The sequence below is a fragment of the Thalassophryne amazonica genome, chromosome 2 (genome assembly GCF_902500255.1).
Source record: "Thalassophryne amazonica chromosome 2, fThaAma1.1, whole genome shotgun sequence".
Lineage (NCBI taxonomy): Eukaryota > Metazoa > Chordata > Actinopteri > Batrachoidiformes > Batrachoididae > Thalassophryne > Thalassophryne amazonica.
In genome coordinates, this window is record NC_047104.1 from 102,935,804 (window position 1) to 102,962,812 (window position 27,009).

Below are 27,009 nucleotides of genomic sequence, written 5' to 3' on the forward strand. Positions count from 1 at the left end.
ACATAGTCCATTGTGATTTTTGTGTTCTTTTATGGATGAAAGGCAGCTGTTTATCTGATTCCGTTTGCAACAATAAAACATTTTGTAATTAAATTTGGGATGCATTCATTATGTACAGGAAATACCTTTGCATTCAAAAAGTAGATTCAGCACATGGTCGAGTCCTCAGTATTGACACATAGCGGAGCATATTTTCTTCATTACACTATAGTTTGTCGGGCCGTGATTGCATAAGCATTCTTTTTTCTTTTTCTGTGGTGCTTTAAAACAATCAGAGGAAGTATTTTGAGGAAGTTCATGAAAAAGTGAAAATAACCAGAATTAGTGCAGTTATAAAGGGTTTGTTGTTGTTACTGTTATGCTTGCATTGGAAGAGCTTACTGATACTGTGTCTGATAAATAATTGACACTAAACACCCACTGAGTTTTTTTTGGGGATACACATTTATAGAAAGATTCAAAGGTAAAGGGAGCTTTTGCACTTGTAGTTTTTTGGGTCTGTACCAGGGACTGAAATTTTACAGTGTTGCATGTCTTCCTTAGTTGAGTTTGCTTTTGCAGTGCAATATTTCTTAGGAAAACAAAAGCTATAATGAAAAGCCATGTCATTACATTGTCCACCCATTTATCAGAAAGTGCACTCTGTCCAAAATCCCTACCGTATCTTACAGAACAAACGTGTTGTACAGATGTTTAACCATATATGTTTTGAACAATGAAGTGAGAATGTCAGCCCAAACTGCCGTTCTCTTGGTCATAAAGGGCTAATGCATTTTGTTAGCTTGGCCATATTATCAGAAGACCCCTTACTTGCATCACTGGATGTGCCCTGGACCAGTTCTACAACTGGTGTATTTTTGTTGTGAAGGTACTAAGCTCCACCTGGGGCAAAGAGGAACTAACTAACCCACTTTATAAGTGTTATGTTTGTACCTATCTTCAAACACACTTCTCCAGGACACATTATTCTATGTATATTGGATGTTATTCATGAAATGAATTCTGTTGAATTAAAGTATCATAAACAAATCTAGTATTATAAAGGCTGAGTTGCACTCTGACTGACAGAGCAAAAAGATTAGTTGGGTATCTCTTGACCAATTCGTCAGTCTCACATAGATTTGGGGCTCTAATGGACAGATGACATGGCAATTCCATGGAGTTCTGCGCTGAGCAGAAGCATTTTCTCAGTGTACAGACACATATGCTGCATTTTATCAAAGTTTGGCAGTCTAAAAGCATGACATCATGTTTCCTCACTCAGCTATGCCACATCTCCTTGCAGAGAGAGAGCTGTTTATTTCCTTAAGACATGGAGCTGCACTTACTATGTCAGTCCTTTCTCTGCTTGTGCTGGACTTTTGACCAATCAGAACACCAGAATGAACTGTTGGACAGCTACAGAAAAACTAAATGACACGCAGAGGAAAAAACAGCAAATAAATATGCAAGCTAGTATGCAATAAATATGCATGCTCAAAGTTTTGAACATGCACAAAACTTTCTGACAGACTTGGCGGACATCAGCTGCTAATGAACTCATTTTGCGAATGGGAAGAGAACTGTTGTCAGACAAAAAGGAACGGAAACATATAGAAAATCAGTTTAACGATAATTCGTTTCCTTGCCTTTGATATACATTTCACTTGAGTTATTCTACAGACATTTATGCAATATTAATTACATTGTTTTCACCATTTATTCCTTTCTGATAAATGCGTGCTTATGCTCACAGTGCATACTATGAAGATTCAACCTACAGACCTTTCAGATTTTTTTCTAAATCATACTGCTGTGAAATACAACCCCAATTCCAATGAAGTTGGGACATTGTGTGAAATTTAAATAAAAATGTAAAATTATAAAAGGAGCATCCCCAAAAGGCTCAGTCGTTCACAAGCAAAGATGGGGCGAGGATCACCACTTTGTGAACAACTGCGTGAAAAAATAGTCCAACAGTTTAAGAACAATGTTTGTCAACGTTCAATTGCAAGGAATTTAGGGATTCCATCATCTACAGTCCATAATATAATCATAAGATTCAGAGAATCTGGAGAACTTTCTACACGCAAGCGGCAAGGCCAAAAACCAACATTGAATGCCCGTGACCTTTGATCCCTCAGACTGCACTGCATTAAAAACCGACATCATTGTATAAAGTATCTTACCGCGTGGACTCAGGAACACTTCAGAAAGCCATTGTCAGTTAACACAGTTTGTTGCTACATCTACAAGTGCAAGTTAAAACTCTACCATGCAAAGCGAAAGCCATACATCAACAACATCCAGAAACACGGCTGCCTTCTCTGGGCCCGAGTTCTTTTGAAACGGACAGACGCAAAGTGGAAAAGTGTGCCTTGGTCTGATGAGTCCACATTTAAATTTTTTGGGGAAATCATGGACGTCGTGCGCTTTGGACAAAAGAGGAAAAAGACCATCCATATTGTTACCAGCACAAAGTTCAAAAGCCAGCGTCTGTGGTGGTATGGGAGTGTGTTAGTGCCCATGGCATGGGCAACTTACACATCTGTGATGGCGCCATCAATGCTGAAAGGTACATCCAAGTTTTGGAGCAACACATGCACATGAAGGAAAGGTGATGTAACACAGTGGTAAACACTGTCCCAGCTTTTTTGAAACATGCTGCAGGCATCCATTTCAAATTGAGCAAATATTTGCATAAAAACAATAAAGTTTATCTGTTTGAACATTAAATATCTTTGCTGTGTGGTGTATTCAGTTGAATATAGGTTTAAGAGGATTTGCAAATCATTGTATTCTATTTTTATTTACATTTTACACAACATCCCAACTTTGTTGGAATTGGGGTTTTACAAGATTAGGTGATTAGTTAGGCATGTCTGAACATAAATTTTTTCCAAATTAAAAAAGCATTACTAAAATAACATGGCATAGGAGAGGTTGTTAAAATATAAAGGTGTTTTAACAACTTTTACTTTCTGAACTTAAACTCTTTCCTATTAATTAGATTCCAGAGAATCCAGACAGGCAGCGGAGGAATGTATTTTGTCAAATAATTGAAGCAAATTCTAACAATAATGGTGAAACGTGATTCTTCATCTGATTGGGATATTCCCATCCCATACTCTGTCTCAAGATACTAAAGCACTTATGGCATGTTTTCATTGCTTGGAGGTGTACGCCAGACTATGATAAGGGCTTTAGTTAGGAATGAGTACTGAGTGGTTGTATCATCATATAAGTGATCTGGAACGTAAATCCTCTCTAAAATTAGAATCAGATTTAGACAGTTGTTTTAGTTTATCCCATATTTTGAAGGGAATTTATGGCATGTTTTGCTATGGGAAAAGCCAAATTTATTATTGGTACTTGTACTTTTTGTTGAAACAGGCAGTTTAATGGCATTGAATTGACTGCCCGACCTAAAGGTCCATGATTCAATACCAGATATGACCTTTTAAGGCTACCTGTGTTCTTGGAAAAGACACTTAATTTGTAATCGCCCATTCAAAATCAAGTGCGAATGGTTACCGGAATTGGCTGGGAAATAATCTGCAAAGGACCAGCTTCCAGTCCAGGTTGAGTGCTACACACAGCGGAATATTGAGGTAAGAGCCAGCTGATGGACCTAAAGGGTCTAGTAAGCATTGCTATCTCTGACATGTACTTTTGTTACTCCTCAGTCTAAACAAGTGTCGAAGTGCTGTTGCATCTGGTATTGGTAAACATAATTTTGTAGTTTCATCTTCATTGGTTTTGTGTGACACAGTGTCAGAAACACAATAGCATAGCATAACTTATTAAAAAATGTTATCATGTCTCTTTTTCAGAAGATAAAAGTTGAAGGATAAAGATTGTTTTTTTATTCTTTCTTGTTGAAAGGAAGAAGACAGAAGTATGTTTTATATAGGCCCTGAGGCCTATATAGGAATTTCATTGCATGTGGTTGTTATCTCTGTACGAGGTCTGTCAATAAAGTGTGGTTGGATTATGCATCAAACATCATGAATACACTACAAATAGTGCACTCCTTGGTGACATATAATAATGAGTGATGTATTCTGAATTTTGGTAATCCTAGCAACAAACTCCCAGCCCTACACCCATTTTGCAAGATACTGTAGATACTCAAGTCCGATATTTTCTATTTCCATTTAATGGGATGAAGTGAGTTTGAAATGTAGTAATATTTATCTTACAAAATGAAAAAGCCTTTACATTTCATTAGACGGTGCAGAACAGGAAGCTCTGTGGTAGAGGAGTTGGGCTAGTGATGTGTAGACGGGCTCCATACTCAGTCACGCTACCTTTCTCTGTCCTTGAACAAGACACTTTCTCTTCATTCTCAGTCCACCCAGCTGTAAATGGGTTCCAGCTATAGCTGAAGAAACAACCTGTGATGGACTGGCATCCTGTCCAGGGGGTGTCAGACTCATCTGGTTCACGGTACATACCGTATACGAGGTCTGTCAATAAAGTAACGGCCCTTTTTATTTTTTTTTTTTTAACTATATGGATTTGATTCATATGTTTTTACGTCAGACAAGCTTGAACCCTCGTGTGCATGCGTGAGTTTTTCCACGCCTGTCAGTGACGTCATTTGCCTGTGAGCACGCCTTGTGGAAGGAGTGGTCCCACCCCCTCGTCGGATTTTCATTGTCTGGAAATGGCGGAATGATTTGGACTTTTTTTCCATCAGAATTTTTTCAGAAGCTGTTAGAGACTGGCACCTGGAAACCATTTGAAAAATTTATCTGGCTTTCGGTGAAAATTTTACGGGCTTCACAGAGAATAAGGACTGTTACTACAGCTTTAAGGAAGGCTTTAAGGATGCGCGGCGCGCCGCGCTCCGAGCTGCGATGACGAGGCACAAAACGCCAGATCATTTTTAAGCTGATGGCTCTGTGGATACGAGACCGTCGTGTGCACTTTCTCTGGTTATCATAAGAGCTGGACATCAGCCATTTTCCGGCAGATTTCACTTTTAACAAGAGATTTTGTCATGGAAAACCGCGTGGAGGCTTCGTGCGTAACGACCGATTCGCTGTTTGAGCGAGACAAGGGAACACCTCCGTTTCGGCGCGTCAGAGGACAAGTTAGGACAAGCCCAGCTCTCCACAATTTCTCTGATACTTACTGGACTGGTAAGCATTGAAAGCCAAGATAGGCATGTCCCAACTTGTCCCAAGTGTCTTGTTCAAGGACAGAGAAAGGTAGCGTGACTGAGTATGGAGCCCGTCTACACATCACTAGCCCAACTCCTCTACCACAGAGCTTCCTGTTCTGCACCGTCTAATGAAATGTAATGGCTTTTTCATTTTGTAAGATAAATATTACTACATTTCAAACTCACTTCATCCCATTAAATGGAAATAGAAAATATCGGACTTGAGTATCTACAGTATCTTGCAAAATGAGTGTAGGGCTGGGACTTTGTTTGCTAGGATTACCAAAATTCAGAATACATCACTCATTATTATATGTCACCAAGGAGTGCACTATTTGTAGTGTATTCATGATGTTTGATGCATAATCCAACCACAAATCAGAAAAAAGTTGGGATGATATGGAAAATGCAAATAAATAAATTTGCAGTGATCCTAACATTTACTTTGACTTCTGTTTTGTTGCCTATAGTATGAACCAAAGATATTTCATGTTTTGTGCAGTCAACTTCATTTACTTTAATTTATTTTGTTAATGTGCTGTATTGCAGACTTGCAGCATATTAACAAAAATTTGGGATGGGGCAGTTTAAGGCTAGTAATTGGGTATAAATTAATGATGTTTCTTTAAAGGTAGGGCTGGGCAAGCTAACACGTTATCGCATTAACGCATTAATTAATTAATGCCTGCAATTTTTTATCGCACATTAACGCAGGTTTTTTTTTTTTTTTTTTTTTGGTAAGAGTCTGTTGCTCACAGGCTTTTGTTTTGCAAGTCTGTCACTGACTGTTGCCACGCTCAAGGGAACCGGTGTGATGAGTCCCTGACTGGAAAAGAAAATAATTGGTAGAAAACAAGCATCACGAAGAAGGGCACAGAACTTGGCCATTTTCATTTTAAAGTGCTTCCAGAAGACGTAGTCGACAAAACAAAAGTTATTTGTAGCCACTGCAAAACTGAATTTTCTTATCAGCAAAGTACTTTGAGTCTTAAATTTCACCTAAATGCAGTACACACAGCTGATACCTGCAAATCATTCAACAAAACAAACTGCGGCATGAGGCTTCGGTAGACTATGTTAGATGCAGCGTGTGAGAGAATTATAAACAAATGCAAGTGAGGCTCGTAAATGTGACAGCAAAATAGATTGCTGCCGACTGCAGGGCGATTAGTGTTGTGGAGGACATCGGTCTGAGAGACATTCTGAGAATCGCAACAAATGACAGCACATATGAGATTCCCTCATGATGCGCCATAAAGGAGAGGACTGCAAAAGCCACAACTTTACAATGTGCTCCCACTGTTGCTCTCACTGGGGACTACTCGACATCACTGGGTAACCATAACGTTTTTATTTAGCTGCAACTGTATAAACAAAATAAGTGTTTGCAGAACAAATGTGGCACTTTCATTCATGTGGCAGAACATTTAAAATTGTGCTATAAACTACTTTTGAATTCATTTTTGGATTTTGCGTATAACAATGCAATTAATCATGGAAATCATGCGATTAATCTCGATTAAAATTTTTAATCATTGCCCAGCTCTATTTAAAACATGATGTCAGCATGTTATCGTGATACAAAACCAGTATCCACAACAGACTGAGTCTTTGAGGAGTAAAGATGGGCAGAGAATCATTAATTTGTCAACAAATGCATAAGAAATGTTCAAAAACAATTTTCCTTACAGAAAGATTGTAAGGAATTTATATTTTTCTCCCTCTGCTGTGCATAATATCATTAAATGATTCAAGGAAAAATTTCAATGTTTAATCAGCAACCGTCATTCATCAATATTTGATATAACCACATGGGCAAAGGTTACTTGTCAAAAGTTACATTCACAAATGCCACTTTAAATTTTACTGCACAGAAAAGAAACCTTATGTTAATCTAGTACAGAAGTGTCAGCAACTTCTCTAGGTTCTGAAGCATTTGGCTTGAACCTTCATGCAGTGGAATTGTGGACAAACGCATTTGTATTCTCATTGGTTTTTTTTTGTTGTTTGTTTATTTTATTTTATTTTATTTTATTTTTTTTTTCACAAAATGGATGCTGTGTGCTCCAAACAAAAGATTAAAAGGACCGTCCAGACTATTATCAACAATTCCAAAAGACAGCATCTGTCATGGTATGGAGTTGTCAGTGTCCTTGGCAAAGGTAATTTACACTTCTGTGATGGCACCATTTATGCAGAATAGTACATTCAGATTTTAGAACAACATGCCTTCAAGACAACATCTTTTTTCTCTCAAGATGATGCAAAACCACATTCTACATAATTACAAAGGCATGGCTGCAGAAGAAGAGGAAATGGGTACTGGTCTGGTCTGCCTGCAGCCCTGACCTGTTTCCTGTGAGGTTGCACACCTTCAGACATGTTTGCAGGAAGAATGGGACAAAATAACACCTGAAATGGTTCATTGCTTGTATGCTCCACATCAAAACATCTTTTAAGTGTTGTGAGATAGAATGGCAACATTACAAAATGGTAATTGCAGTAGCGTCCCACCTTTGCTTGGAATGTGTTGCAGGCCTTAAATGCAGCAATGGATGTACTGTAAAATATTCACTTTCTGAAATACCTGGAAAACATATTGGACATTTTTCTTTTACTTTCATGGCCCATAATTGAAGTTGAACTCTTTCACCAACATGGCTTTTTAAATGTTGCAGGGATCAAAGGGTATTGAAGCTGATGGAGATGATGATGAGGAGGAGGCGGAGGAGGATGGCCTGATCCAGCCGGCTCAAGTGTTTGCACCAAAAAGTCTCATTCTTGTTTCCAGGCTGGATTATCCTGAAATATTCCGGGTAATGAGACACCACAATTAAATATTTATTTATTAAGTTATTCTTGTGCTCTTGTAAAGGTCATTCAAGTCAAAGCTTTCCTTTAATCAACATTAGGTAACATTAGGTCTCTCTCTTCTAAGTCCCTGTTAGTAAATGATATAATAATTGATCAACATATTGATTTATTCTGCCTTACAGAAACCTGGTTACAGCAGGATGAATATGTTAGTTTAAATGAGTCAACACCCCCGAGTCACACTAACTGCCAGAACGCTTGTAGCACGGGCCGAGGCGGAGGATTAGCAGCAATCTTCCATTCTAGCTTATTAATTAATCAAAAACCCAGACAGAGCTTTAATTCATTTGAAAGCTTGACTCTTAGTCTTGTCCATCCAAATTGGAAGTCCCAAAAACAAGTTTTATTTGTTGTTATCTATCGTCCTCCTGGTCGTTACTGTGAGTTTCTCTGTGAATTTTCAGAACTTTTGTCTGACTTAGTGCTTAGCTCAGATAAGATAATTATAGTGGGCGATTTTAACATCCACACAGATGCTGAGAATGACAGCCTCAACACTGCATTTAATCTATTATTAGACTCTATTGGCTTTGCTCAAAATGTAAATGAGTCCACCCACCACTTTAATCATATCTTAGATCTTGTTCTGACTTATGGTATGGAAATTGAAGACTTAACAGTATTCCCTGAAAACTCCCTTCTGTTTGATCATTTCTTAATAACATTTACATTTACTCTGATGGACTACCCAGCAGTGGGGAATAAGTTTTATTACACTAGAAGTCTTTCAGAAAGCACTGTAACTAGGTTTAAGGATATGTTTCCTTCTTTATGTTCCCTAATGCCATATACCAACACAGTGCAGAGTAGCTACCTAAACTCTGTAAGTGAGAGAGTATCTCGTCAGTAGTTTTACATCCTCATTGAAGACAACTTTGGATGCTGTAGCTCCTCTGAAAAAGAGAGCTTTAAATCAGAAGTGCCTGAGTCCGTGGTATAACTCACAAACTCGCAGCTTAAAGCAGATAACCCGTAAGTTGGAGAGGAAATGACGTCTCACTAATTTAGAAGATCTTCACTTAGCCTGGAAAAAGAGTCTGTTGCTCTATAAAAAAGCCCTCCATAAAGCTACGACATCTTACTACTCATCACTAATTGAAGAAAATAAGAACAACCCCAGGTTTCTTTTCAGCACTGTAGCCAGGCTAACAAAGAGTCAGAGCTCTATTGAGCCGAGTATTCCTTTAACTTTAACTAGTAATGACTTCATGACTTTCTTTGCTAATAAAATTTTAGCTATTAGAGAAAAAATTACTCATAACCATCCCAAAGACGTATCGTTATCTTTGGCTGCTTTCAGTGATGCCGGTATTTGGTTAGACTCTTTCTCTCAGATTGTTCTGTCTGAGTTATTTTCATTAGTTACTTCATCCAAACCATCAACATGTCTATTGGACCCCATTCCTACCAGGCTGCTCAAGGAAGCCCTACCATTATTTAATGCTTTGATCTTAAATATGATCAATCTATCTTTATTAGTTGGCTATGTACCACAGGCTTTTAAGGTGGCAGTAATTAAACCATTACTTAAAAAGCCATCACTTGACCCAGCTATCTTAGCTAATTATAGGCCAATCTCCAACCTTCCTTTTCTCTCAAAAATTCTTGAAAGGGTAGTTGTAAAACAGCTAACTGATCATCTGCAGAGGAATGGTCTATTTGAAGAGTTTCAGTCAGGTTTTAGAATTCATCATAGTACAGAAACAGCATTAGTGAAGGTTACAAATGATCTTCTTATGGCCTCAGACAGTGGACTCATCTCTGTGCTTGTTCTGTTAGACCTCAGTGCTGCTTTTGATACTGTTGACCATAAAATTTTATTACAGAGATTAGGGCATGCCATAGGTATTAAAGGCACTGCGCTGCGGTGGTTTGAATCATATTTATCTAATAGATTACAATTTGTTCATGTAAATGGGGAATCTTCTTCACAGACTAAAGTTAATTATGGAGTTCCACAAGGTTCTGTGCTAGGACCAATTTTATTCACTTTATACATGCTTCCCTTAGGCAGTATTATTAGACGGCATTGCTTAAATTTTCATTGTTACACAGATAATACCCAGCTTTATCTATCCATGAAGCCAGAGGACACACACCAATTAGCTAAACTGCAGGATTGTCTTACAGACATAAGGACATGGATGACCTCTAATTTCCTGCTTTTAAACTCAGATAAAACTGAAGTTATTGTACTTGGCCCCACAAATCTTAGAAACATGGTGTCTAACCAGATCCTTACTCTGGATGGCATTACCCTGACCTCTAGTAATACTGTGAGAAATCTTGGAGTCATTTTTGATCAGGATATGTCATTCAAAACGCATATTAAACAAATATGTAAGACTGCTTTTTTGCATTTACGCAATATCTCTAAAATTAGAAAGGTCTTGTCTCAGAGTGATGCTGAAAAACTAATTCATGCATTTATTTCCTCTAGGCTGGACTATTGTAATTCATTATTATCAGGTTGTCCTAAAAGTTCCCTGAAAAGCCTTCAGTTAATTAAAAATGCTGCGGCTAGAGTACTGACGGGGACTAGAAGGAGAGAGCATATCTCACCCATATTGGCCTCTCTTCATTGGCTTCCTGTTAATTCTAGAATAGAATTTAAAATTCTTCTTCTTACTTATAAGGTTTTGAATAATCAGGTCCCATCTTATCTTAGGGACCTCATAGTACCATATCACCCCGATAGAGCGCTTCGCTCTCAGACCGCAGGCTTACTTGTAGTTCCTAGGGTTTGTAAGAGTAGAATGGGAGGCAGAGCCTTCAGCTTTCAGGCTCCTCTCCTGTGGAACCAGCTCCCAATTCGGATCAGGGAGACAGACACCCTCTCTACTTTTAAGATTAGGCTTAAAACTTTCCTTTTTGCTAAAGCTTATAGTTAGGGCTGGATCAGGTGACCCTGAACCATCCCTTAGTTATGCTGCTATAGACTTAGACTGCTGGGGGGTTCCCATAATGCACTGAGTGTTTCTTTCTCTTTTTGCTCTGTATGCACCACTCTGCATTTAATCATTAGTGATTGATCTGTACTCCCCTCCACAGCTTGTCTTTTTCCTGGTTCTCTCCCTCAGCCCCAACCAGTCCCACCAGAAGACTGCCCCTCCCTGAGCCTGGTTCTGCTGGAGGTTTCTTCCTGTTAAAAGGGAGTTTTTTCTTCCCACTGTCGCCAAGTGCTTGCTCACAGGGGGTCGTTTTGACCTTTGGGGTTTTTACGTAATTATTGTATGGCCTTGCCTTACAATATAAAGCGCCTTGGGGCAACTGTTTGTTGTGATTTGGCGCTATATAAATAAAATTGAATTGAATTAATCTTATATGTCAGAGATGGTACTAATCAAAATGGACTTTAGTAAAAAGTAAATGAATTACAGTAGTACTTGTCATCTTTTGACCATTCATTCATTCATTCATTCATTTTCTAAACCCACTTACTCCAATCAAAGGTCATGGGGGGGGAGGGGGGGGCGGTTGGAGCCTATCTCAGCAGTTATAGGGCGTGAGGTGGAGTACACGCTGGACAGAATGCCTGTCTATTGCAGGGAACCTATGACCACAGATAAGTAAATATGTCACTATCAGTCTTCCTAACAGTGTCTGAATATTCTACTGTTAATACATAGCGAAATACACTATATATACACGTGTGGCCACTGAATATCTTCAGCTTTATACATATATAAAAAGCAGCTGCATGTGAATGTTATGCAGTCGTGAACACAGTCTGATAAAAGGAGCCTTGTGCTCGGTTTATTGCACGCTCACCACAGTTCTGTATCCACAAGCCAAGAGAATCTCTCAAAAATGAAAGGAGTCGAAGAAAAGGTGTCCATCTCGTCTTCCCTGTGCAGTCGTGAGACATTGAACCGAGCATTGCACTTGAAGCGTATTCAATCTGAACTGTGTTTTTATGATCTGTGACACCTTGTGTGTGTGTGTGTGTGTGTGTGTGTGTGTGTGTGTGTGTGTGTGTGTGTGTGTGTGTGTGTGTGTGTGTGTGTGTGTGTGTGTGTGTGTGTGTGTGTGTGTGTGTGTGTGTGTGTGTGTGTGTCCCCATAAGTAATTTGTATTTCACATCTTTCTCTGAACAGGGCTGCTTGGGTCTGATCTACACAGTGTACATTGACAGCCTGAGTTTCCCTTTGGAGGGTCTGGTGGCCAATCTTTTTACATTTCAAGTTCCTGTTGCTGGTGGATCTCAGGTAGGACTTTAATGAAGAAAAGCATTTCCAAAATGTCTGGTTGGCATCGTACACTGCTGCTGTTGTTTATCACAGAAGAATGAAATCAGCATAGATGTTGGGCCGTCCTTTGGCACCTTTTACCATGAACAATGACCTTAAAATAAAATAAAGACCAACCTGTCTGTATATATCACTCTAGTGTGAATCAGGGCTGGTTCACACCGTAAAGCAGGGCTGCCCAAATCTGTTCCTGGAGGGGGGGGCACCTGTCCTTCATGCTTTCATATCTTTCGGCTCTACACACATTTTTAATTTGAATTCAATTTAACCTTTATTTAACCAGGTTAGTCCCAGTGAGATCGAGATCTCTTCTGCAAGGATGAAAAAATTTTCAATCTTTCAGTCTTTTAAAATTGAATTATTTGTTTATTTAATTCCAGTGTTTCCCAGGTCTTCATTGGCAGATCACACCTGAGAGTGGGGGAAAAAACACCCAGCAGCAGATTTTGCCATCCTGTCACAAATAATATATACAATTTTGAGTATTGCAACAGTGATTGGATTTCTTTTCATTTCTTTATTTAGCCAGGTTAAAATCACACATAGAATCACGCTGGCAACACCAGAAGCTTACATTAAACTAATAAAATCACAATTAACAATAAGATGGTAAAAAATAGATAACATAATAAAAGTAGGAATTTATTAAGTGGTTGACACACAACAGTACCATTAAACAAACAGTGACAGTGAGACATACTGACAAAAACAGTGTTTGCAACAACGAAGTTACCAACATGGACTGTAAACAAAACAAAAGAGGTAGAGAGAGAGAAATGACAAGCAATAGACAAACTGTCTATCCCTAAAGCCCCTTTCACATTGGCGTATTCGTACTGCGGCGTTGTGTTTCATTTAAATACACATGAAATGCACGCGTACTCAGCCTTTTTCCGTGTTCATAGATCTGCTTGCAGCTGCGTGTGTTCGCCCTTGCCGCTATTTAAAATCAGTTCACTCCTGTCGGGTGTGCAGAACACATCACTGCACTTGGAAAACAGTGGACTGTATCACGAGGTTATTACAGTTGCATTACTGCCACGTATGTAGCCAAAGCTGCTATTTTCTGCCTCTGTGGAAGTGCGCTCTGTTCTCTACTGCACAGTGTGGTGCAGCTCAGAAACAGTCATTTAACATTATTATTATTTATTTATTTATTTATTTATTTATTTATTTGATCAGACCTGATCGATCAGGGCATCTGATGACTTGCATGCAGTAACGCTGTGCTACGCAGACCTGCTTAAAACTGTGTCCAACGCTCTGCTCCGAAGAAAATGAAACATGTTTAATTTCTTCCATCCTACACGTGTAGCCCTCAACATACTGCTGCGTAGGGAGAAAAAAACTCAATGAAGAGCTGCTAAAAGTGGGCGAAGAGCTGCTCAGCTCAGCGTAGACGGTACGCCACAATAAGCAGCTCTACGAATATGCCAGTGTGAAAGGAGCTTAAGTCTAGTAAATGCAGCTCCTCCTCCTCCTAAACTGTATATTGGACCTCAGAGAAACATCACACAATGTTAGCACACCATATAAACACCTGCAAGAAATAAAATTCCAGTTTGACATCTTCATCTCATGATAAAAGGAGTTTTCTTTTGTAACAAGTTAAAAGAAAATTAAAATTAATTAATGTAATTTAATTTCTTCATATAAGATCATGAAATTAGCTGAAAAATCCCAGTTTGAGCAATGTTTTAAAAGTATTGCGAAGTGTTGCATCTTTTCCAAAGAACTCAGTGGCTTAAAAGTCTTACAGTGAGTCAAAAAGCTTGTTTTGTCTCATGTCTGAAAAGAAAATGTTTGCAGGACACTTTTACTTAACAAAGATTTTTAAGATGTATTATCTAAAAGATGAAATCTTGTTTCTTGCTGAAATTTTAATTGTGAAATGATTTAGACCCAACTATAGGTGAGATATTTTGACGAGAAATTACCCAAATATATTTTGCAAGATTTAGCTTTTTTTACAGTGTGTCTGTCAGTGTCTACCTGCTCTGTGGGCTTGTGTGTAGCAAAGTTAATGTCAAGCCTTGCATTATGACTCTGTCATATTGGCAAGTTGCTGAAAATATTTATCACTGTCAAGTGAGAGGGGAAAACCGCTTATTACTCAAGTTAAAAAAAAGTTTGTTTGAAAGGACAAAGAGCTAGGTTTCTGTGCCAATGATGTTGCGATACTTGCATGTCAGGAATCATATGAATTCTGTTCCTTTAACTGTTATGCTTAACTGAAAACCTTTGTTTTATGTCTGACTTAGTGTCTGCTTGCCAATTCGTGATACTTAAGTACCCATAATCACAATCAGAAACAATCCAAAGCTCTTAGATTCCCAAAGTAAAACTGCTGCATTAGGTATTTGACCTCAGTAATCACTGTTGGAATAGCACACATCAGGATCTCACATATTAATTCTCTGAGGCACACAGGGGAAACATTTTATATATATATATATATATATATATATATATACACACACAGTGGTATGTAAAAAATTTGGGCACCCCTGGTGATTTCCATGATTTTCCTTTATAAATCATTGGTTGTTTGGATCAGCAATTTCAGTTAAATATATCATGTAGCAGACAAACACACTGATATTCGAGAAGTAAAATGAAGTTTCTAGTTTTTACAGAAAGTGTGCAATAATTATTTAAACAAAATTATGCAGGTGCATAAATTTGGGCACCCTTGTCATTTTATTGATTTGAATACACTGAGCACTATTTATTGAAACACAAAATTGGTTTGGTAAGCTCATTGACCCTTGATCTCCTTAAACAGGTGAATCCAATCATTAGAAAGGGTATTTAAAGTAGCCATTTGTAAATGTTTCTCCTCTTTGCATCTCTTCTAATGAGTGGCAACATGGGAGCCTCTAAACACCTCTAAAATGACCTGTAAACAAAGATTGTTCAACATCATGGTTTAGGGGAAGGATACAAAAAGCTATCTCAAAGATTTCAGCTGTCATTTTCCACTGTGAGTGGAAGACCACAGGCACAGTACTAGTTAAGGCCTGAAGTGGCAGGGCAAGAAAAATCTCAGATAAGCTGAAGCGAAGGATGGTGAGAACAGTCAAAGTCAACCCACAGACCTGCTCCAAAGATCTACAACATGATCTTGCTGCAGATAGTGTCTCTGTGCATCATTCAACTATACAGCGCACTTTGTACAAGGAGATGCTGTATGGGAGAGTAATGCACAGGAAGCCTTTTCTGCATACACCCCACAAACAGAATCGCTTGAGGTATGCTAAACCACATTTGGACAAGCCAGCTTAATTTTGGAATAAGGTGCTGTGGACTGATGAAACTAAAATTGAGTTATTTGGACATAACAAGGGGCGGTATGCATGGCTGAAAAAGAATACAGCATTCCAAGAATAACACTTGCTACCTTCAGTAAAATTTGGAGGTGGTTCCCTCATGCTGTGTGGCTGTGAGGCCAGTGCAGGTATTGGAAATCTTCTTAAAGTTGAGGGTCACATGGTATCCAGTCAATATCAGCAGATTCTTGAGAACAGTGTTCATGAATCGGTGACAAAGTTGAAGTTGCGCCGGGGTGGATCTTTCAACAAGCCAACGACCCTAAACACTGCTCAAAATCTACTAACGCATTCATGCAGAGGAACAAGTACAGCATTCTGGAATGGCCATCTCAGTCCCCAGACCTGAATATTATTGAAAATCTGTGGTGTGATTTTAAGCGGGCTGTCCATGCTCTGAAACCAACAAACCTGACTGAACTGGAGATGTTTTATAAAGAAGAATGGTCCAAAATGCCTTCAGCCAGAATCCACTCTCTCATTAGAAGCTATAGGAAGCATTTAGAGGCTGTTATTTCTGCAAAAGGTGTTATGTTTTGGACGCGGTCGGAGGACCGACCCAGCGTTTGAAAGGAGCCAGCATAAAATAAGCAGAGCACGGTTCAAAAGATAACAGAATTTAATAAACATAACTGTAGTGATAAACAACCAAAAATGTCCGCGTTCTGGTGAGGTGAAAACACGGCGCGCTCTCAGCAGCGCAAACGGTCCGGAGCCACAGCAGTTCGGACCCAGGGACCCCGCCGACACCCCCCAGGTGGCCGCGACAAACCGAGTCTGTGAAGAAAGAAAACATGAGGTGAGTCCAACTCCACACAGAGAGACACAACTCAAAGGTGCACGCAATCAGCAAACACTTCCTGGCTTAAATCTATACATCAGCTTCTTACCCTGCATGCACGGAACAACTCAGTTCAAACCTCCACTGCAGCAGAAGCTGATTAGACAATTAGCATAACGTGACAGCTCACTAACACAAGGTGTGAGAGACACCAAATCCACTGTCATTACTTCACAAAAGTCACCAAAACCAAATTACCTCAGGAAGTGTGCTGAAGAGCGTGAGACCTCACCCAGTCCTCCTTCACAGACTGTGGCGTCAAACCTGGAGCGGTCTCTGTGTCCGTGATGGTGAGATTGTTCTCCTGACGTCGATCTCACACGTCTGCTCACAAGGTCAAGTCTCTGGCAATCACACACTGTGCATTCAAGGTTTAAATGCAGCAATCTCTGATTATGACAAAATACACCACAGCTGTGAGTCCTGATGACCTGCACATGATAACAAGCCTCAGGTGTTCAGGGTGAGGTCCTGATGCTCAGCCACTCAGTCCTGAATGCATACCACCTGGTGGGAGAAACAGAAAACAAAAACCAAACCAGCCAACCAAACACCCCAGCCCACAACAAAAGGAGGATCTTCTAAATATTGACTTAGTTTTTTCTGTTGGGGTGCCCAAATTTATGCACCTGCCTAATTTTGTTTAAATAATTATTGTACACTTTCTGTAAATACTAGAAACTTCATTTCACTTCTCAGATATCAGTGTCTTTGTCTGCTATATGATATATTTAACTGAAATTGCTGATCCAAACATCCAGTGATTTATAAAGGAAAATCATGGAAATCATCACGGGTGCCCAGACTTTTACATACCACTGTGTGTGTGTGTGTGTGTGTGTGTGTGTGTGTGTGTGTATATATATATATATATGTATATATATGTATATGTATATATATATATATATATATATATATATATATATATGTGTGTGTGTATATATATGTATACCGTAATTCAACCTTGCAGCTCTGGTGTCTGTACACCATTGAACAGCATAATTGTTCTTGAGTGATGAAAGCACAGTGCATTCTGAAAGTCTGAAAGGATAACCATCCTAATGCAGCTGTTTTCTGTAACTGATATCCACACTGCAAAAACTGACCCTCTCAAAATAAATCAAATAATCCTAAATCCAGCCAAATTGTCTTGTATTAAGCAAAAAAATCTGAGATTGGAGAAATTGTGCAGCTACTTAAGCTTCAGATGAAAATAATTACCATAAATATTTGGTTGTATTTGTCTCAATTTCCGTTAAGGGTGTGAGCATTTGTCTGTGCACGTTTTTCAGGTTGATTTTAAGGTTGATCTTGCACTTTTGTACTTTTAATATTTCTGCTGTAACGTTTTAAGGGAAGCTTGTTTTTTGTTTAGCTTTTTTTTTTGTTAAAAGACAGGTTTCAGCATTGGATTTTATAAGAAGAAATATTAATAAAGTAATCATATTAAGCTGCATTGTCATATTTGTGATGTTTTCAAAGCCTGCGAATAAATAACAACCACAATAACAAACAAACCTTAATCAGTCATTTCTTAGAATTCTTATTGTAAGATTAGCCTCTGTCTTAAATAGGGAAAGCACTCTTGTTCCTTTGCTTCTGTGATTTGTAATATTTTGCCTTACCTTATTAATGGTTAAATACATGTATGTATACATGAGATTCTGTTCCCATTGTTCTTCCTTTCAGAAGCTGTTTAGCCTTGGAGCAGGAGACCGACAGCTTATTCAGACCCCCCTGAATGACACTTTACCTGTCACTTCCAAGAGTGTCGCACTACTGTTTCAGCAGCTTGGTGGGTCCTAATATATTGATAACTGCTCATCACTCCATCAGAAAGTCAAAGCACAACTCAGTAGTGACCTGTACTGTACTGCTGTCACTACATGATGCCATTATGCTCTTAAAATTGACCCTGCTTCCTATGATTGCTTTCTGAATGACCACTATCATCATTTTTGTTTTAAAGGACAGTTCACTCTTTCACCACTCTGGCCATATTAAAACATTATAATCAAGTCTCTGAGTACTGCGATCACATTTGATAGTTGTACAAGAGAAATCCATTTTTTATACAAATTGCTGCAAAGGAAACACATCTGTATCAATTCAGTGAAACAACTCACATAAAAAATTGCAATATTGCAACAGTAGCATATAGGTTTGACTTTGGTGGATGGGTTTGGATCACATCACTCTCCACCAGTGCTTATTTTTGATATAAGGTAGTGGTGATTAGATTATCCATGTTTTCTCTCTGATCGGAGTCCACAGCTGGAGACAGCACTGAGCAGCAGCAATGACATGAGGCAGCAGGCAGTGGTTGACAGGCAGAGAGGAAGCTGCAAAATTTAGCATCTTATATTGCCCTCCCAGGTTAGATGAAGTGTTGTAGAGGATCACATAAACAATGTGTTTTTGTATCTGTGTTTTTGTATTTGATAATTGTGTAAATGAGAGATTATATATATATTTGATTGTGTGGTGGATTTTTGTAATTCCTGGACAGCTGCATTATTTGCTTTTATATAACAGCTGAGTGGATCCTTGTCATTTGATTGGTGCTTTGTATGTCACGTGACATGGATTATTTGTCCCATTTGTGTTGCATTGCATTGAGAGTGCAGTTTGGTTCCATTTAGTGTGCAAATTTGGTTCCATATGTTTGGTACCATTGCACTCACCATGTGTGCGCGCACACACACACGCACACACACACACACAACAAATCCACTGCACTGTAAGCAATCTGTAAGCATGAAGAGTTGTGTTAGGAGGAAGTTAGAATGAAAAGCTGGACGAATTTCTGATGTGATTTTTTTTTTTTTTTTTTTTTTTTTTTTTGTCACTGCACTGAGGCAGTCCACAGTCTTTTTTGTTGTTGTTGTTTTTTGAAAGTACGAAGTCAGTGCACAGCATCACCAGACTACACATCACAATTTGGACTCCTATTTAAAGTTCGTGATAGACTTTAGCAGCAGTGGAACACCAAAATGTAAGTCCCTTTTCAATTGTTTATAAATTAATAAAATATGAAATGACAAGGATGTATTTTAGCCGTTATATAAAACAAATAATGAATGTTTTTACATTCTTTCAATGGAACAAATATTTAATTAGGTGAAAGCTGGAACGTACCATTCATCGAGCCTTGTTGAATGGTACGTTCCAGCTTTCACGTCATGAAATATTTGTACCATTGAACTCATAAACATTTGTTATTTGTATATCATTCATTCTGTTTCTTTCCAGAACTGATTTTCAGAAAAGGATGAAGAAAATGAAAAATGAAAGAAACAGTGAAGTAACTCAGTTTGTCACCTTTGGAAAAATGAAAATGCTGCATAAATAATTGCTGAGGCCATTAACACTGTCCTTTATAAAGATGGATTGAACAGGATTATCTGTATACCGAGACAGGGACACAGGGATAGATGAAAATAATAAGGCAGGGAGAGAGGTAAACACAACTGAGCTTCTGACACCACGTTGTATCTTTTAACCAGTAAATGCATTTTTGAATGTTAGCTCCTCAGTAATAAAACATCAAATTAGGTAAAGACAGACTTCCACTGAGCCAACATTTTTGTAATAATGATTTATGTACTCTTGGAGTTTTACCTTCCCATATAAATGAGGAAATCATTTGATTGATTGATTCAAAGAAGGTTTTGAGTAAGAACTGTGGAATACACTGAAAAAGATGTCAATACTTGAGTAAAACATCCATTTTCACTTTATTAATCCTACCTAAAGGACACACTAGTAAATTAGCCCATCTTTGAAAAGGTGACCTTATGTTGGACCTTATGTTGGACAATTTGCAGCCTGCAGAGGCTGAGGTAAACCAGTTCCATTCACTCCCAAGTACTTAAAGCCAGAATGAGTCAGACTGAAAGGAAGATCAGTTTGGCTGAGATGCTGTGCAGCTACATTTATAGGCATTCTTTCACTTTTTTGTATGTTAAGCCTATATCCAGAAAAACAGCCAAAATTTTGGAGTACTTCCATAATAGATGTTACATGACTAGTTGGATTTGTGGCATCTAAAATTAAATTGTCTGTATACAGAGCAACCCTATGTTCTGTACTCCCATGAGTCGCACCCTGGAACAAGAAAGAGGTTCTGAGACTCATTGGTAGTGACTCTATTGCTGAAGCAAAAAGTAAAGGGGAGAGGGGACAACCTTGACATGTACCACGTGACAGAGTAAATGTGACAGAGTTGGATTTTTTCATTATTAGTACAGACAGCTAGGGGGGAAGTATACAGGAGACGATCATTGACGTTTTTAATGTATATATTGGCAGATATATCTGTATCATTTTTTAAAATCTGATATCTGTATCGGCCCCAGGGCAGCCAGTCTGCTCTGTTTAAGCCTGATCCCATCAGATCTCAGAAGCTAAGCAGAGTGGCATCTGGTTAGTACTTGGATGGGAGACCTCATTGGAACACCAGCGGCTGTATGTTTCTCCAGGTAAAACTGGAGTTACGTCAGGAAGGGCATCCGGCATAAAACTTGTGCCAAATACCAGTGCGGATCTGGCTGTATCTGCTGTGGTGACCCCGAACAAAAAGGGAGTAGCCGAATGGACAACAACATCTGTAGCGGACCCAGGGCACTGGTTGGGCTTGTGCATATATTCTGCACACAGGGATGTACTTTAGTGACTCATACTAGCATGAAACTAAATTGAAAACAATAATTAACAAATAAAACTTTAGTCATTATGTTTGTCCAGCTCGTCTTCACGAGTTGGGTACCAGAGCACAAGCTGTGCGTGGAGGTGAGCCCGACTAAAGTCTACTCGGTATCTCTCAACCTCCCGCACAAGCTCAGGGTCCTTCCCCCCCCAGCGAGGTGACATTCCACGTCCCAACAGCCAGGGGCTGTGAGCATGGACCGGGCCGCTGGCCCACCCGCCCTCAACTGCCACCCAATCCTCTCTGCACACGACCCCCATGGCCCCCTCTGCAGGTGGTGAACCCACAGGAGGGCGGGCCCACGTCACTCTTTCGGGCTGAGCCCGCCTGGGCCCCATGGGCTAAGGCCCGACCACGAGCCCCAACCCCTGGCCTGGCTCCAGGGTGGGGCCCCGGCTTCGCCATACCGGGCGACGTCTCGGTCCTTGATTTTTTTTTTACTGGTCATGGAGGTTCTGAACTGCCCTTAGTCTGACCTGTCAGTTAGGACCTGTTTGCCTTGGGAGACCCTACAGGGAGCACAAAGCCCCCGACAACATAGCTCCTAGCAGCCGAGTGTGAAGCGTCCAGGATGAAAATCAGCACCTCCAAATCCGAGGTCATGGTTCTCGACCGGAAAAAGGTGCTTTGCCCTCTTCAGGTCGGTGGAGTGTCCTTGCCTCAAGTGGAGGAGTTTAAGTATCTCAGGGTCTTGTTCACGAGTGAGGGACGGATGGAGCGTGAGATCGATAGACAGATCGGTGCAGCATCTGCAGTGATGCGGTCGCTGTATCGGACCGTCGTGGTGAAGAGAGAGCTGAGTAGGGGGGCAAAGCTCTCGATTTACCGATCGATCTACGTTCCGATCCTCACCTATGGTCATGAGATTTGGCTCATGACCTAAAGAATGAGATCGTGAGTACAAGCGGCCGAGATGAGTTTCCTCCGCAGGGTGGCTGGGCGCTCCCTTAGAGATAGGGTGAGGAGCTCGGTCACTCGGGAGGAGCTTCGAGTCGAGCCGCTGCTCCTCCACGTCGAAAGGAGTCAGTTGAGGTGGCTAGGGCATCTTTTCCGGATGCCCCTGGACGCCTCGCTGGAGAGGTGTTCCGGGCACGTCCCATTGGGAGGAGGCCCCGGGGAAGACCCAGGACACGCTGGAGGGACTACATCTCTTGGCTGGCTTGGGAACACCTTGGGGTTCCCCCGGAGGAGCTGGGGGAGGTGTGTGTGGATCGGGAGGTCTGGGCGGCTTTGCTTGAGCTGCTGCCCCCGCGACCCGACTCTGGATAAAGCGGAAGAAAATGGATGGATGGATGGATCATTATGTTTGTACTGTTTTTGCAGTGTTTCCCCCCTCCTTTTTATAGTGAATTAATATAGGACCATGGACCCCACAAATTCAGGTTATTTTTGAAATTGTTTGTATCATGTGTGCCACTTTTTATGAAGGTATTCTGGATTTTTTGTTTGGTTTTTTTGTTGTTTTTTTGAGTCAGAAATATGAGAGTGAGAGTTTTCACAGATTTTTTCATTCTTCTCTTTATTCTGAAAAGCCAATATCATCTGATCATCTCTAGGGAGATCAGTTGTGTCATTTCCACTTAATTCAGCCTACAGCCATGTAAGGTATGGCTTTTGGCTGTGGAGACGTGCATCAGGTCAGCGCACCGTTCTGTGTGCACGGGTCACCTGAGTCACCAAAGAGGAATGTGTGTTAAACATGTAATGTTGCAAAGGAAGTTCATCCCCGGGAAAAGATAATGCAGGTCACCAGCAGCTGGGCTGTTTGTCCTTTGCTGCCTTTGTCTCCACTGTAGCAATTGCTTTTTATTTAGAGCTCGGAAATGAGACATTTTTTCCATGAGATAAGTAAACACCTGAGTCTGAGGTGGTAATACGGAACCCCAATATTCACAGAAACAACGTTCATAACACACAGACCTGCAAGGTGTACATATGATGTAGAAATCTTTCAGTTTTCAAAAGCCGATTCATCTTCAAGAATGTTGAGGTTTTTTTTTTGGGGGGGGTTTTTTTGGCTTGGTTTCCTGTTTATCTCTTTATCTCTGATGTTTTTGACTCAGGCAGCCAAACATCCAGACTGAGCGCCCCCAGTGGTGCGGATATGTCTGCAAGTGTTCCTCTTTATCACTCCAGTGTCTGATAAATTGGTCTGTTGTTTGCTTGATAGGAAACAATAACAGGAACTACAGAGTTCTCGTATTTGAAATATTATTTGTGCTGCATGCATGTAAGTGTATAATTTCCTTTGTTTTTTACAGATGAGTTTTCCCATCAATTTCTCTTTCTGTTCAGTGTAAATTTTCTCAAATGTTTGAGGATATATTTTTGTTTTTGTTTCTGTTCTTTCTGTGTTTTTATCATCACAACCTGCAGCTCATGTGACCTAAAGTAGTGATGATTTTGCAGAGTACTTGCAAATCTTTAAGACTGTAAGTGCAATTGCAATTTTCACCTCAGCAAAGAGGTATAGTTGATGTAGCTACAGCGTACTAATAATCTGACAACCCCAGTATCTTCAGAGTGATTGTTGACTGTTTAAAAAAAAAAAAGTAGATTTGCAGTGATTCACATAGATGCACAATGTTACACTTAACTTCTTTCATATTGTTCTTATCCATTGTTTTTCTCATGTTGATGAAAATGGAAATGCAATATAGGGCCTTATCTTAACTACAGATACAATAATTGGTGGGAAGTATCTGTGCAAAAATGGGCACTGGGGGCAAAGGGTTTTAGTTTGCCATGTTCTTTAGGCCTGGGCGTGTTGTTATCCAGGGTTCTTGTGGTGGAATAATGACAATGACACTCATATCTCATTGACCTAAAGAGAAAATTACCTCATCAATGAGGCAAGTGTCTCCAAACATAATTTTGATTAACCCTCAAGCAACTGAGGGTCATTATGTTTTTGTACACCTTTTTCTAATTTTAATTGGAAAAAGGTTTCCTACCATGAATTTGTCAATCTATTTGTCCTGCATTTGTTCCAAGAATTTTGCAAGGGTCGGCCAATGCATGTGGCAAGTATAAGCCAAACTTGTGCAGGGTCACTTATGACCCTGGGAAGATCTGTGAGATTTTCAACATTATAGCTTCAGATGGCATTGTAATTTACCAACTCTAATAATTATATTTTACTGTTTTGCAGGGAAGCATGGCCAACAGACCTAGAATAGCAAGATTTACAGCTGCACAAGCATTGAGACTGATTGTTGATGTGCAGAGTGAGGATGAAAAGGACAATGGACAAATATATTAAAGAGTTAAATAAATATGAACAACTTTAAAAGAATCAATATAGAAGTTGTTATTGCTGTTCCTTCGGCTGCTCCTGTTTTTGTTAGGGGTCACCACACTGGATACAGCCAGGTCCGCATTGGTATTTGGCACAAGTTTTACGCCGGATGCCTTTCCTGACGCAATTCCAGTTTCACCTGGAGAAACATACAGCCACTGGTGTTCCACAGAGGTCTCCCATCCAAGTATTAAACAGATCCTGCACTGCTTAGCTTCTGAGAACTGACGGGATCAGGCTTACACAGATCAGACTGGCTGCGAATCATTTATATAGAAGTATTCCAAAATAAAATCAGTGGGGTCATAAATAACCACACTTGGTCACATTACTCATTAAAATAGCTTGGTTGGTTGAGGGGTAAACAAGTATATTTGCATGCATAACTTTGAATTCACAGTCTTTTTAGTTAGACATATTTATAATGCACTTATCCTGTTTAGTAATGACAGTGCATGTGTTGCACTATGTAGGAGGATCATGGTTCCTCAAAGTTTGATACTATTTTTAAAATGACACTTTGCCTTCAACACTTATGGCTCATCTGAAACAACAGTTATTCAGGAATTTTAATGGTACAGATCATTCAAACAGTGAGAACAGTGTTTCATTAAAAAACGTAAAGTCTGAAAAATAACATCTGAGCAAACATATATTGGAGGAGGGAGGAGATGGAAGGTCATTTTCTACTTCTGCCATGTTGATAGAAGTCAATCTGTGAAACAGATGTCAGATTGTGACATCTGCCTTCTAAGCTCTGATTGCAGTTTTTAACATCGCGCTGCAGTCTGCCAGCTAACATCCCATTAGATAAAATAATAAAAAATAAGTCGATTAAATGGCATGTGAAATCACTTCCAAAAAATAGGTTCATGCACAGTAAATAGTGTGTGAGGGAAGCCAAGTGTTAGAGCAAAGTCACATGCAGAGTAGTGAGACCGCTGCGCCAAAACAATTGACATCCAGCTTAATTAATACTTGGAATTCATAAAAAAAGTTTTGTTTTTGTTGTTTGTTTTTTTAAATTACCAACTGGTGATATATTTTGGGGCAGCACGGTGGCTTAGTTGTTAGTACTGTTGCCTCACAGCGAGAAAGTCATGGGTTCAGTTCCCGCCTGTGGCCTTTCGGTGTGGAGTTTGCATGTTCTCCCTGTGTTTGCATGTATTTCTTCCGGGTACTCCGGTTTCCTCACACATCCAAAGACATGCGGGTTAGGTGGATTGGAATCTTTAAATTGTCCGTAGATGTGAGAGTGGGTGTGAATGTGTTTGTCTGTTTGTGGCCTTGTGGCAGTCTGGCGTCCTGTCCTGGGTGTACCCCACCTTGCGCACACACACACCTTGTGTGTGTGTGTGTGTGTGTGTGTGTGTGTGTGTGTGTGTGTGTGTGTGTGTGTGTGTGTGTGTGTGTGTGTGTGTGTGTGTGTGTGTGTGTGTGTGTGTGTGTGTGTGTGTGTGTGTGTGTGTGTGTGTGTGTGTGTGTGTGTGTGAGAGAGAGAGAGAGAGAGATATATTTGTGCAAGAAATGAAGGCAAAATTCACAACAGATTTTAACGGCGGATGGTTTCATTGTGGGAACCAATGCAACATTTTACATTATGATGCATCATTGATGTGTGTCACAGCTCAAACAAAAGCTCTGGTAATCTGAACACAACAGTCAGTCAGAGTGGCACTTCTCCGTCCCTTTAAACTGATGTACACCAGGTGCACAGCACTGCCGTATTGAAAAAGTGGACCCAAGTGAAGGGATTTTTGGAGAGTTAATGGATTAGGGCCGTTTTGCCAGAACATGCAGCAGTGGCCATCAAAGCAACTTTAGGTGAAGCAATAAGGGGAGGTTTTACATTTTTCCATGAGTGCCACTTCTTATTTCATGTAATTGTTGTTTTTTTTATTTAATTTTGTTGTATATTTTGTGGCATATAATATCAACAGCATTACTTCACAACTTCACAGACACTACCAAATGTACACATCAGTGAGGTGCAGCAGGTGTTAACATGGCTACATCTTATGTTGTCTTTTTTTTCCCATGTGAGTTGCTTGATAGCATGCATGTTTTGTGTCTGCAATAATGATGGAGAAAAATAATGAGTGAGAGGGAGGGACGGCTCTCTCATAAAATTTTTTATACAGTCGGAGACAAACCATGTCTTTCACTCAATCTAAGTTCAAACATCACAGTACAAGAATTGGATCCTTTAAAGTCACAAAAATGATATAAAATCAAAACAAGATCAGTCCACAAAAAAGTTAAGCACATAAAATATTTAATGGGAACATCTGATGCCTTGTAAACATCATCCATTAGCATCAGGACATGATGCAAGAGTTTCTTCCTGTAGTGCATCTTCAGCGTTTGTATAAATGTTGTTGATCTGCCTTTTGCCAACACTGAAATCAACAGCTAACGTTCGGGAACCTTCTCCTTTCTCATTCAAACAAATGACTTTCACCTTTTCTTCTAACGGTAAAGCTTTTCTTTTCCTATGCAGACATTTTGCCAGTGGGAGCCATTTTTCTTTGTTCTTTTGTTTACTGGAGTAATCTCGCGA

General features: G+C 39.8%; 1 protein-coding gene across 1 annotated transcript in view; it reads left to right on the top strand.

Annotated features, from left to right (window-relative positions):
- sbf2 (SET binding factor 2) overlaps positions 1-27,009 on the top strand; it is a 316,027-nt gene that overhangs the window by 127,581 nt on the left and 161,437 nt on the right. Inside the window, 4 exon segments of the mRNA XM_034163256.1 lie at positions 7,828-7,965; positions 12,121-12,231; positions 18,133-18,238; positions 23,215-23,288. Coding sequence (XP_034019147.1) covers positions 7,828-7,965; positions 12,121-12,231; positions 18,133-18,238; positions 23,215-23,288 — 429 coding nt within the window.